The sequence below is a fragment of the Carya illinoinensis genome, chromosome 14 (assembly GCF_018687715.1).
Source record: "Carya illinoinensis cultivar Pawnee chromosome 14, C.illinoinensisPawnee_v1, whole genome shotgun sequence".
In the NCBI taxonomy this organism is placed as follows: Eukaryota; Viridiplantae; Streptophyta; class Magnoliopsida; order Fagales; family Juglandaceae; genus Carya; species Carya illinoinensis.
This window is the reverse complement of record NC_056765.1, coordinates 26,245,557-26,257,525: the sequence shown is the minus strand read 5'-3', so window position 1 is coordinate 26,257,525 and position 11,969 is coordinate 26,245,557. Positions and strand designations below refer to the sequence as shown.

Below are 11,969 nucleotides of genomic sequence, written 5' to 3'. Positions count from 1 at the left end.
AGAGAGAGAATTAGAGAAACTGAGAAGTGAATTGAGAAAGAAGAAGGGAGGGAAGAAGACAATCTAATTTCGAAACGACACCGCTTAGTTTCAAACCAAACGACATCGTTCTACTTAATTTTTTTTTCAATACGTTATGAATAAAACGATGCCGTTTGGTTTAATCTCAAACGGTGTCCTTTTAGTTGTGCTTAAAACACGACTGCAGGCATAAAAGTAACCATGAGCTATCATGGTCCAATGACAATGGTGATTATCCAATCATTCACTGTTGAATAAATTACAAATAGGAAACAGAATCAACCACTCAAATACGAGCCAAATATTGTATTAATATCTAGTTACATACTACTACTATATTAGAATATATATAGTAAATTAATAGCCTTACAATATATATATTATACATGGTACATGACTCACTGTTAGCTAGTTAAGTTTTATCTGTCCTAATATATGTAATATGTATAATAGTGATATTATGATATGTAGTGTGTTAGTGTTTTTCCCTCGGGCCCAAAAGGCCTAGTGGTTGAGCCCAATACCCAGGGGCCCCTACCAACCAAGCCATTCGTCAACTCGACTAAAGGGCTCTTGATCCAAGATCAAAGATCGATCCGTAGCTAGTTAAGTTGAACAGATCCAAGATCAATACACTTAAGAAGAGGTGAATAGGTGTTTAATGAAATAATGTAAAACTATTATTTTTGTAAAAAATCTAAAATAAGATAAAATAAAATAAAAACAATTAACATAGAATGTGGCCACAAATAGAAGACTTTTGAATAACTATTCAAAAAGTAAATTAATCCAAACAAATCAATTGTGATTTTAATTAGATAGGTTACAATTAGTTTCTAGTTCTCCCAAAACCTTTGTAGATTCGAACTGCAGATTATAATCCAAACAAATCACTCACTCAATCCAAACAAATTAATGTTTTTTGAAACACCTCTTCATGAATGAACTCTTCCACTCAATTGGGACTCCAACACAACCTTGAACTCACTTGCAATAACTAAAAATGAGATGCTCAAAAGATAATTAATAGGATAGTGATCTATATACAGTAAGACAAGAATGTTGGCTTGAAAGCTTTCAATCTCATATATGAAATCTTATTTTGATGAGAAATGATATTTGAAGTAATAGAGTGTGCAAGTATGCAGTCGCATATTCCTTTTAAAAAAAAAAAAAATAAATATGAGATCTGTATAAAAATAATAATTTTTTAATAATGAATCTTATTCTTTAAAAAAAAATGCACAGATGGCACTTGTATAATGAATAACTACATTTAACAGTATAAGGTTACAAATATAATTTATCTTATTTCCAATACAAGTAAAAGAACATAGAGATAAACATAACAAGGGGGGTATTTGCAAATTCTAATTTTGATTCTAGATGGTGATCTTCACGTACGTGTTATAACGTTTTCAATATTTTTAAAACAAAATCTCTTTATGGATACCATTTTTAATGGTCAAAGAGGTTTAATTTTGTAATCGTTACTAAGAATGATAGTTATGGAAGCTCAATACACTCTTATCTGTTGCATTTCTGTAAAACATTTATTTCACTTCTTTATTATCTCATTAATTGACTTCATTTATAGCTATTTTAATTTGTGTCAATGACCCAATATCGGATTGAATATTTCAAATGTTTCAATTATCTTCTCAAACATCAAAAACTCAAAATAAAAACATATCAATAAATATACTCCAAGCTATTTCACATGAATAATAGTACATACAGTCATAAAATGTGTCAGAACCGTGTAGTCATTTTGAAAAATAATAAGGTCCACTTTTAAAAAATTAACTTTCTTTTCATGTGAATTCCAAATTCATTCGTTTTTTTAAAATAATTACGCGACGGTTGCACATTTATAACAGTAAATAATACTATATAGACAAGTCTATCTACAACCACATATTTTATTTCCAAACTTGGAATCCTTTTAAACGTTACAAGAGTATGAACTAACCTAATTACTGTAGAAAACACAAAAGCAAATTCTCTCTATTTATTTTTTTTATTATTATTACTTTTTTTCCCCTCACAAAGAACCAAAAAAAGTGCGGTCTTAAAAAGTAACGCATGAGCGCGTGTGATATTTGCGCGTGCGGAATGCAAATGCTGGAGTTGTCTGTGAAGAGTTGTCTTCCGTAACTGCAGGGGTGTAAAAGTGTTTGGACGTATGGGGAGAGGGCAGGTCTGTTGCCAAAGAAGGAAGAGACTGCCAGTTTACGAACATAAACAATTTTGACAGGGACAATGCACACTGCCACCTTAGAACTGAATAACCATCATTATCCTCTCACACTTCTGCCCAACTGAGATAGCTCTTAACACTCCCAACACTCTATATATAGAGGGTGTGAGGCACTTCAAGTTTCATCCCAGAGACGAGTGCTTTCTGTTTCTCTTTGTTCTTTTCTAAGTTTTCTCTCAGAGCAAGAAAATGGTGGGGACTGATCTCAGGCAGCAGCTCAGGAACTACATCCAGTCCTCCCATGAGCAGGTGTGCTCAAACCCTCCCAATTTCTTTTCTTTCTTTGGTTGAAAGCCTCGGTTTTGATTTGTTTTCCCCGAAAGTTTTTAGGACTTTTGTGGAGAATAGAATGTTAATCTGTTAGTATGATCGTTTAAAGGTATTAGATTGTGGGGTTTTGTTTGAATCTTTTGATTATTATATTTTTATAATTTCTGTAAATCACTAATCCATAATTTCTTCATGTGTTTGGTAGCAAGCTCAAAAACCCAGAAGAAAATAAGATAAAAGAAGGAGCTACTCCGTTTAGTCATTAACAATTATTTGGATGAGCCGAAGTGAATTTTCTTGGTCTCAAAAGAAATAAAATTTTCCAAGGAAACAAGAATTCGCCTGTTTTCGCTTCCACCAAAATTATCCATTCTCCTCTCTCTTTCTTTCTTTTTTCTCTTTTTGGGGGGAAGGGGGGGTTGTCAATTTGAGAGTACATTATAGTTGACTATTTGGAAAAAGTTTGAGATAATTTGCCAATCTTGTTGATAAGAGAGCATTTGATCACCGTGCATGTTTCTTGCAGGGGATATTGGACGAGACTTTTGATCGTGTGAAAAATCTAGAAAGTGATGGCAATCCTCAATTCCTTTCGGAGATTTTCTCCATGTTCTGCCATGATGCGGAAAATGGCATAGCTGAACTCGCCAGATTTCTGTGACTTTTTTTATACCTAATCCTCTATTGCTGTTTCATTTCATGTAATTGTTCTTTTGTCCCTCCATACATATTCTAATAGTTTTGGTGTGTTTAATCTAAAATCAGGGATGAGCCTGTTATAGACTATGAAAATGTGAGTGCTTTTGCTCACCAACTGAAGGGAAGTAGCTCGAGGTAATCTTCAATATTTTGAAAGCAAGCTTTGCTCATCGTCTCTTGTTTTCATGCAATTAGTTGAAAGACTTGCAAATTTGGACATCTATGTGCATTGCATGCATGTGGCAAATCTAGCATTAATAAAAAAAAGTTTCCAAACCGTATGAATCAAGCATTAGTTTAAGATTTTTCCACTTTGGACATAAACATGTGTAATATGTTCATTTCCTAAAGATTCAGACTCGTTAATCAACATGTATATGTGACCTAAACAGTTGCAGCAATCATAAGTCATGCTAATTATCCAAAAAGTCGGAGCAATCATTAGTTTCACCTTTTCCGAATTAGTATGTATTTGAATCTCCAAAACAGTAGGAACAATCCTATTTTAAACTTGTTTCCAATTCGGCTAAGTGATGCATCCCCAGATTTGGAAGAAAATTCTAATCATGAATTTCAGGAGACGCGCACAAACCCGCGCGTGAATCACACGTGTATGTCACAGATTCACGCGCGGGTTTGTGCACACGAGATTCACATATGGAACTTTTTGAAGCAACAATTTCACCTGTCCAACTTCAATTCCTTTTCCCCCTCATTTGATTTTGTTTTATTACTTGATTCCAACTAGCACCTCTAAGGAATAGAGTTTATCACCCTTAGCTAAAATCTTTGTGGCCTTCCCCCTGTCATTTTGATACTTTCTCCAAAATTGAAGCAAAATCATGGATAGCTGGCTAAAAAAAGAAGTTAGTAGCTGCAAGAATGATGCCATGAACACATGATATTGCATATACAGAGTATTTTCTCACACTGAATAATGTTTGATCCTCATTAATCGTGATACATTAAACATGACTACAAATATTTCATGATACCTTTTTTATTTGCACTTATATTATTGTCCTAAGCGGACGCTTCTTTTTCCCTTACTATAATCTTGGTTATTTTGTATTAATATCAATCTAATGTGATATGCTGGGATTAAAGTGTTGGTGGTAATCGGATGGTCCTTGCCTGTTGTGAGCTTCGACAAGCTTGCAGCAACAAGACAAAGGAGGGGTAAGTAAGGAGTCACTTTTCATTGCCACACTGTTTTCACTACAATCAAATGTTTGCAAAATATCTAAACTTTTGACCTTATGACATGAATGTTACTTTTTCCAAAAAAATATTGCCGTTACTTTGTTCTCCCAAAGGGCCAAATTCATCACATGATTTATTTAATATCTTACTCTGTCAGTTTTCAGCAAATAGTTTCCTGAGTTTTGGTATTTGTTGCTGCATATATGTAATTTAATGATTTAGCTGCTTGTATTCTGTACCTGATTCCTAGGTATATGCAATTGGATTTGAGTTCTGACGTTATCTTGTTCAGAGAAAATTAGAACTATTTTTAATCTCGACTGTATTGAGGTTCCTTATGATATTCAGATAAAAGGGCACAATACAAACTGCTTTAAACATAACTCTAAGCGCTCACCATTTTTCCTTATATTTTTTCTTTACTGTCTCATACTGTAATGGATGTAGTTAGAAATCTTTTCCTTCTTTTGCAATCCTCTTTTATCCTTATCTTTTGTTTTTAGATGCTTTGAAGCCTTTGACAAGGTCAAACGCGAATACTGCATTCTACGCGACAATCTGAATTTCATTGCTCAGGTAATACTTAGTTTGAATTTGACCTATTGTCTGTTTAAAAAAATGTACAAGACATACTTTTGTGTGTGGACATATTGAAAACTGAAAGAACCTAAAAGTTTTATGGAATACAAGGAAGTCTCTAGAATCCACCACAGAAAGGAGATCTGATCTACACTGATTTAGTAGCCCAAGATACTTTTGAGAGGATCCTTTCACTTTTTTTCTTTGCTCTTTATCAATCTGTGTTTTACTTGTATCGTTCCACATATGCTTGCTCTGATAACTAACATATACATGCATGCTTGGTTACAGATGGAGAAGACTATCCTTACCAACGAGGCTAGAAGGAGAAGCCAGTAGAGAGCTGGCCGGTTGCATCTGCCCAAGACTAAGTATCTTATAATATATGCTGTCCCTTAAGAATTAAATAAATTCACTATAAGTGAATATGGTTGTCTGTCTGTCTGTCTGAGAGTTGTTCAGAGACTTGTTCTGCAATGTGTTTGAACATCTCTACTGTCTGTTTCAGCTGTTGCTTAAGAATATAAAACTGCTACCTTTCTTATTATCTTGGTAGAATACCCATGGTTTGGATAATTAGTTTTCAACGAGGAAAACTCTGTATATCATATTCTCATCCTACTATGACGAGGTAGCACCACCCATCAACTTTTGAATTTTTCTTTAAAAAAAAATAAAATAAAGAGGATCCAAGGGTAAGAAAACTGTCACATTTTATACAATGTAATGAGAGTGTCGTATCTAGCATTACTCTTTAGCGTAATGAGAGTGTGATATCTAGCATTACTCTTTAATAAAATGTGACGTAAACCAAACCTAATACCTTGTTCCTACAATATGTATCGAGCAGTCGATTTTGAAGGGCAGTGCATGCAAAAGTTCGATACAGGAAGATGAAGCTTCCTATACATACTTTAGTCATTGAAAATAATAATGCAAATTGCAATATCCTCAACGCATGCAGCTGTTTTACGAATCAAGATGTAGACGATGCCCTCCCCTCTATGCCAGAATTATGTGGTTTTATAATCGAAATTGTTGATGCATCATAAGTTTACGGTAACTTAATATAATAAGGTAGAATTATTTTATAATAAAAATGAGTTTTACAATATGATAATCACATTATATTTCTCTTATTTTAAGATTTCTGTATGACTAAATATTTCTCTTATTTTGTTTTTTGGTAACTATACAATTTATAATTTTGCGCTTTTTATCTGTGATTTGGGACATGTATTAACTATTAACAAAGAAGAAAAAATGGGAAAGAAAACCGAGGAAATTTTTAGAGCGACCAAGCGTATTAAAACTAGGGAAATTGGAGCCATTCGTCTTTACCTTTTCCTTTTTCGTCTTCTAGCACTAATAACAATTAGTTCATCTTTGGATCTTCCAAAATAAATCAAAATTTGGAAAGGAGAGAAGAAACAAACACATTAATAGACACTGGCCCCAGCCTGGAGCTGGAAAAACTTTGAATTCCGTTGTTCGGCCGGCCTGACAGGAGTCGGAGTTTGAGTTCGGGTTTCAAAATAAATATTAGAGAACTCTTAGAAAACAAAAAATACAACTCCAACTTCGATTTAGTTTTAGTATGTTTTTACCGTAAAGTGTTTACAAACACGTCAATAGACACGAAATCAAGAAATCAACCAAAGGACCTTAAACTTGTTGCTGTTAAAGCTGTCATTCAATACATTTGTCACACATTAAGCATCTGACATGCACATGGTGTAAAGCTTTTAATATCTTTGAATTCATTGGAATCATGACTCTAAACGACTGAAATTAAAAACTTGATTAGTTATAATTCAAACAGACGGAGACCCAACAATTAACAATTATAACTGATAAGTCTGATCAACAAAGTTTCCTAATCTTATCAACATCTGAAATCATATCCAACTACAACTTACAATTCCTACTAAAACCACTAGCTGAAGATGGCAAGTTATAATGCCAAAATAAAAAAAATAAAAAATACCAGCACGCCAAACCTCTTAGTCAAAGAGGCCTAAACCCATGATATCCTGCAGCAAAACAGATTCACAGGTAAGAAAAAGAAACCCTCCACCCCTCTCAAATATAGAAAGACTAGCAAGCAGTTTGGTGAAAGTGACGGGTGCACTTAAGCACAAATGCTGCATAGTGCCTAACGCAAAACCAAAGTGTGCCACTTACGAAGTAATGCGTAAAAAGTAATGTATAATATACCAAAATTCTCAGAAAATACAATAAAAAGGTTTAAGGAAAGCAACATACTATTACATTTAGCCCATTACTCAATTTGTTAGGTACCATGCAACATGACAATTAAGTGATCAACTAAAAACATAAAACTTAAACATAGCATTTCTATAATTCTCTTGTGCTTTACAAAACATCCACAACCATGATATTTGATAGAAATGATCAAAATAAAAGTACATGGCTGAATCAAATTATCTCAAAAGGCAATGAAAAAAAAAACCACAAGAATTGTAGGTATTAACATCTACACTGACATAAGCAATACAAATCAGATTAAATTTTGTGAAAATAAATTTGTGATCTCTAAATTCAAAACAGTTAACATAGAATAGAATACAAAGAATATGCATAATTTCTTTCAAAAACATTTGTTCAGATTGGAAAAATATGGGAATCTCATATCCTTTTCTTTCAATTATGATTTATCAAAAATAATTACCACCCCAACCCTCCCTTGAATCAGTCTTTATTGTCCATCCCATTAAATGAATGTTAAAAGAAATCTTATCTTTTTTTTATCTTTTGGTTTGAAATCATTTAACTTAGGCATAGGGCCATGATCATTGTCATCAAAGACATTGACCCCTGATGCTCGGTACAACCTAAAAAGAGCCAAAAAGCAAGGTTAATGTGTGCTTTTCTAAATGTACATTGTTTTTTCATAAGTAAAACGTTTAGGCCTTGGCGGACTCCTCTTTCTCTTACATCATTGCTACTGAGTAGGATTGTATAAGGATATAACAAGGTTATATGATTCTAAAAATAGACAATAAAGCATCAATCTACGGTCGTATAAGAAAAATCTTACGTCATCAGACTCCTCATTCTCCTCCACTTTCTCCTCTTTCTTTGACTCAGCAGCGGCAGGTGCAGGTGCACCAGCAGCAGCAGGTGCATCAAAAGCAGCAGCACCGCCAACAGCTGGCACTGAAGCCAACTTCTCCCTTCCAGCTGCAATCAGCTCCGTTATATCTTTTCCCTTGACTTCAGACAAGAGTAACTCAATCCTATCATCATCGGCTTCAGCTCCAACTATAACCCACGAAATCCATATCCATTAGCATAACTTCAAAATCAATATCATGCAAATATTATTTCATCTATCAACACCTAGCTATTAAAAAGCAACATTTTAGTATATTGCTTTTTGTTCCCTATTGTATTTTATATAAAAATTATTTTCCTATGTTTTCTATCTATCAATATAAAGTAGAAGATAGAATACCCTACAAATTGCTTCCAAGCCCATATTTCAAAGTAATAAAGGCCAAAAATAGCGTCTCCAACTCAGATGCAAATAACATCAATGATTATATACAGACCCACTAGAAACCGTCTCCAAAATTCTGCATCAACCAAATATTTTATACCAAGCAGCTTATACAAATTGAAAAGAAAAAAAATAAAAAATAAAAAAAAAATCTGAAATATTAATATATAAAAACAATAATTTTAAATAACCTAAAAGAAACCGTACAAAAATTATTCTTGGTTTTAAATTCATTTTAAAAAGAATACTACACGAACAAGATAAGTCTCAAACACCAAAATACCAACTGTTAACCATAAACATAAACCCCATATTATGCTTGAGACGAACTCAGCATAACCAGAGACATTGAACACGAATCAAAATACATAACTATCTACATACATACACGCACACAAATATACAGAACTCTAATGAAATTTCCATCATAATAATGGTCATAAACCATAACTTTTAGGGGAAGTAATAAATGTCGTAGATTTAACAGGATCCCAAGTATGGGACAAGAGTCCCGACAAATGCGAAGTGCACAGTTTTTGCAGAAGTACATATCGGGTAATTCAAGACAAAAATTTCCCAATCCGATGGCCCCAGAGATTATTTGCATTATGTGGGATTCGAAACTTAGACCTTGGAGGAAGTATACACCAGACCAAGTTTACCATTGGAGCCAACCCGGTTAAGTATAAACTATATTATTACTATATAATCATAATGATCGAAAAATCTGTCGAAAACCCAAAAAAGTTGTACCTGATCCGAGGATATTCTTCAAATCATCGGCGGAAGGGCAGGTGTTACCTCCCAACACGGCCAACAAGTACGCAGCGACAACCTTCATCTCTGCTAAATAGACAAAAACAAATGCAGCAAGTCATACATTATATAATAGAGGAGATGAATGGGCAGATAGAGATAGAGAAAGAGGAAGGGAGAGTGTACTTGTGGCGATTCGGATGCAAGGGCTGCTTTGGAAACTGATGGTAGCACCTTCGTTATATATGGGAGGAACGAGCAGTTAGGGTTTTCCGAGCCGATAGCCATGCGGGTGGGTTTGACTGGATCGTATCCCTTCAGTTTATTTTATTTTGTTTTGGAAATTCTGGTGAAACATGTAAAATATACTGGTACGAGGCCTAAAAAAATGATATTTTTATAAAACTCGTGGAAGAGTGCTCGCATCCCAAAACGAATAAAAGGTGCGAGGAAGGCTCGCACTCAGGACGATAGAAATGTGCATGACGCCGGAGCGAGTAAAATTATTCGAACCTCGAGCAAAATGTGCTACGGTGGCGGAGCCAAGTTCGGGATAATCCAATCAACCTTTTTTTTTTTTCTCTCAATTTTTTTGAGTTTTCCTGTTTCCCTGGAACTCCTTGAAAAAATTCCAGAAAGTCAAGCTCCTAATTTCTTCAAACAAAACTTCCTTTTTGAGCGGCATTTCATCTTCTTCTTTCGGCTGTTTATGTGACAACAGCAGAGCCAGATTCAGGATAACCCATTCAAAATTTTTCTTCTTCTTTTTTTCTCTTTTATTTATTTTTATGAAGTTTTCCCTATTCTCATGAACTCCTCCTTGAAACATTTACAGAAAGTCAAGCTCCTAACTTCTTTCAACAGTATTTCTCCTTTTAGTTGCATTTCCTCTTCTTAGGGTGGAGCTTCCTCTGTAGGTTCTCGCAGCATTGACAACGTTGATGGTCTGTGTTTGTTCCATGATTGATTGAGATATGTGATGGAGATTTCTAATGGCTGATTCTAGAGTATTTCATCTCATTTTATATAATTATTATAATTTTTTTAAATTTTTAAATAAAATTAATATTAATAAATTATATTATAATAATATTTTATTCAATTTTTTACAAAACATCTCATCATTTCATTTGAATTGTCTAATCAAAGGAAAATTCTATACACCCACTCTTATCTTATTTTCATTTCACTAAATAAGATGTGACACATTTATCATTATTAAATGATCATTTATTATATACTTTTTTATTAACTAATAATAATAAATATGTCACATTTTATTTAATAGAATAAAAATAACATATCTCGACAACTATAGCAGGAATACTCAGCTCAATATATATATATTTAATTTTTTTTAAAAAAAGAAGAAACTTCATTCCATCAACATGAACCAATACATAATTTGTCTTTAGAAACAACAACAGACACAAGCTCAGGAGGCCCCTCCTCTAACCATGCCCTCTCACAACTTGACCTTACAGCCATCTTAGCTGCCACATGAGCAGCCTTTGTTGCTAGATCTATGAATAGAAGAAAGCCGCCATGAAGGGTATTATCTCATCTTTTGTTGAATATCATCTATTACTTGCCCCAGCCATGAATTATCAACCGAATTAGACTTGATAGCATCAATGACTGCCTTAGCATCACCTTCAAATTCAACCAGATTGAAACCCAAGTCTTGGCACATATCCATAGCTCTTAGAAGGGCATTGCATTTTGCTAGAAATACTAAGTTAACATATTCCCTTGGAGCAATTAGACCAGCTTGCAAATCCCCTTCACAGTCCCTGATAACAATTCCCAGACCCATCATTTCCTTCTCCTTATCATAGGCTACATCAAAATTGACTTTGAAATAAGGCCAAGTTGATGGTGCCCACTTCTCATCTCCCTCCCTTGTCTAGTCCCTCACTGCTATGCTAGAAGCCTTTTGGTGCGCTTGCTTGAAGGCACTCAGCTCAACCGTGGCCAAATCTAAGATGATTGTAGGACTTTTGAACTTGTTCTCAAAGATAGCAGCATTCCTTCCGATCTAAATTTATTGAGACAATCAAATTAGCTCATTCACAAGACTCCAATTTGCACAAAATCAACCAAGGAATCATCACCATAATTTTAGGAATAGCCATTGATTTGTAAATATCAATTTTTTCCTTAAATTTGTTTCTTTCCATACTTAGTCTAGCCTCTTGTATCTATTTAACCAGCAATGTATCATTGTAATTGACAAGTGACTGAAATAAAATAGTTCATTTTTTCATAGTTTTGACATGGTGTCAGCCTAAACACAATCCCTACCCTACTCGAGACCTCCATGGCTTCTTCTTCCTCTTTTTGCTCCTCTTCCTCCTCCACTGTCCTATCTCAATATACCCTCTATCCCTTTGATTCGCCTAGTCTAATTCTTGTCTCTGGTTTCCTTACAGGAGATAATTTTTCAAAATGGCAAAAAGCCATGACCCGAGCACTCAATACCATGAACAAGCTCAGTTTTATCGATGGCTCTCTCCCCACCCCTGATCCTAGCTCTCCAGAATACAAACAATGGAACCAAACCAAGGACATGGTCCTTACTTGGATTTTAAACTCCATCAGTCCATCTCTAGCCAACTCCCTTGAAACCACACAGACCCATGAGAAGTTTGGATTGAC

General features: G+C 34.4%; 2 protein-coding genes across 4 annotated transcripts; one reads left to right on the top strand and one right to left on the bottom strand.

The window, feature by feature from the left end:
* Positions 1–2,224: 2,224 nt before the first annotated feature.
* LOC122293393 (histidine-containing phosphotransfer protein 2-like) lies at positions 2,225–5,579 on the top strand. 2 transcript variants are annotated; one of them, XM_043101951.1, is made up of 6 exons: positions 2,230–2,530; positions 3,078–3,208; positions 3,317–3,385; positions 4,358–4,429; positions 4,957–5,029; positions 5,324–5,579. In XM_043101951.1, the coding sequence occupies exons 1-6, from the start codon at positions 2,471–2,473 to the stop codon at positions 5,369–5,371; spliced, it is 453 nt and encodes a 150-aa protein (XP_042957885.1). In that variant the 5' UTR covers positions 2,230–2,470; the 3' UTR covers positions 5,372–5,579. The 2 variants fall into 2 exon arrangements, with proteins under 2 accessions (XP_042957886.1, XP_042957885.1); XM_043101952.1 differs by lacking the exon at positions 4,358–4,429 and having other exon boundaries at positions 2,225–2,530.
* A 1,244-nt stretch (positions 5,580–6,823) lies between these two features.
* Positions 6,824–9,656, bottom strand: LOC122293967 (60S acidic ribosomal protein P2B). Of its 2 annotated transcripts, none has more exons than XM_043102428.1 (4): positions 9,498–9,656; positions 9,309–9,398; positions 8,094–8,317; positions 6,824–7,065 (listed from the first exon to the last, which is right to left on the bottom strand). In XM_043102428.1, the coding sequence occupies exons 2-4, from the start codon at positions 9,394–9,396 to the stop codon at positions 7,036–7,038; spliced, it is 342 nt and encodes a 113-aa protein (XP_042958362.1). In that variant the 5' UTR covers positions 9,397–9,398; positions 9,498–9,656; the 3' UTR covers positions 6,824–7,035. The 2 variants fall into 2 exon arrangements, with proteins under 2 accessions (XP_042958362.1, XP_042958363.1); XM_043102429.1 differs by having other exon boundaries at positions 9,309–9,401; positions 9,498–9,645.
* Positions 9,657–11,969: the final 2,313 nt, after the last annotated feature.

Bases quoted from the DNA above. Each gene is read 5' to 3' on its own strand.
- LOC122293967 (XM_043102428.1), bottom strand. From the start codon at position 9,396: ATGAAGGTTGTCGCTGCGTACTTGTTGGCCGTGTTGGGAGGTAACACC. The intron at 8,318-9,308 runs GTACAACTTTTT...CGTGGGTTATAG, and splicing joins GAAGAATATCCTCGGATCAG to TTGGAGCTGAAGCCGATGAT. The intron at 7,066-8,093 runs GTAAGATTTTTC...GTTTTGCTGCAG, and splicing joins AGAATGAGGAGTCTGATGAC to GATATCATGGGTTTAGGCCT.
- LOC122293393 (XM_043101951.1), top strand. From the start codon at position 2,471: ATGGTGGGGACTGATCTCAGGCAGCAGCTCAGGAACTACATCCAGTCC. The intron at 3,386-4,357 runs GTAATCTTCAAT...CTGGGATTAAAG, and splicing joins CTGAAGGGAAGTAGCTCGAG to TGTTGGTGGTAATCGGATGG. The intron at 5,030-5,323 runs GTAATACTTAGT...GCTTGGTTACAG, and splicing joins ATCTGAATTTCATTGCTCAG to ATGGAGAAGACTATCCTTAC.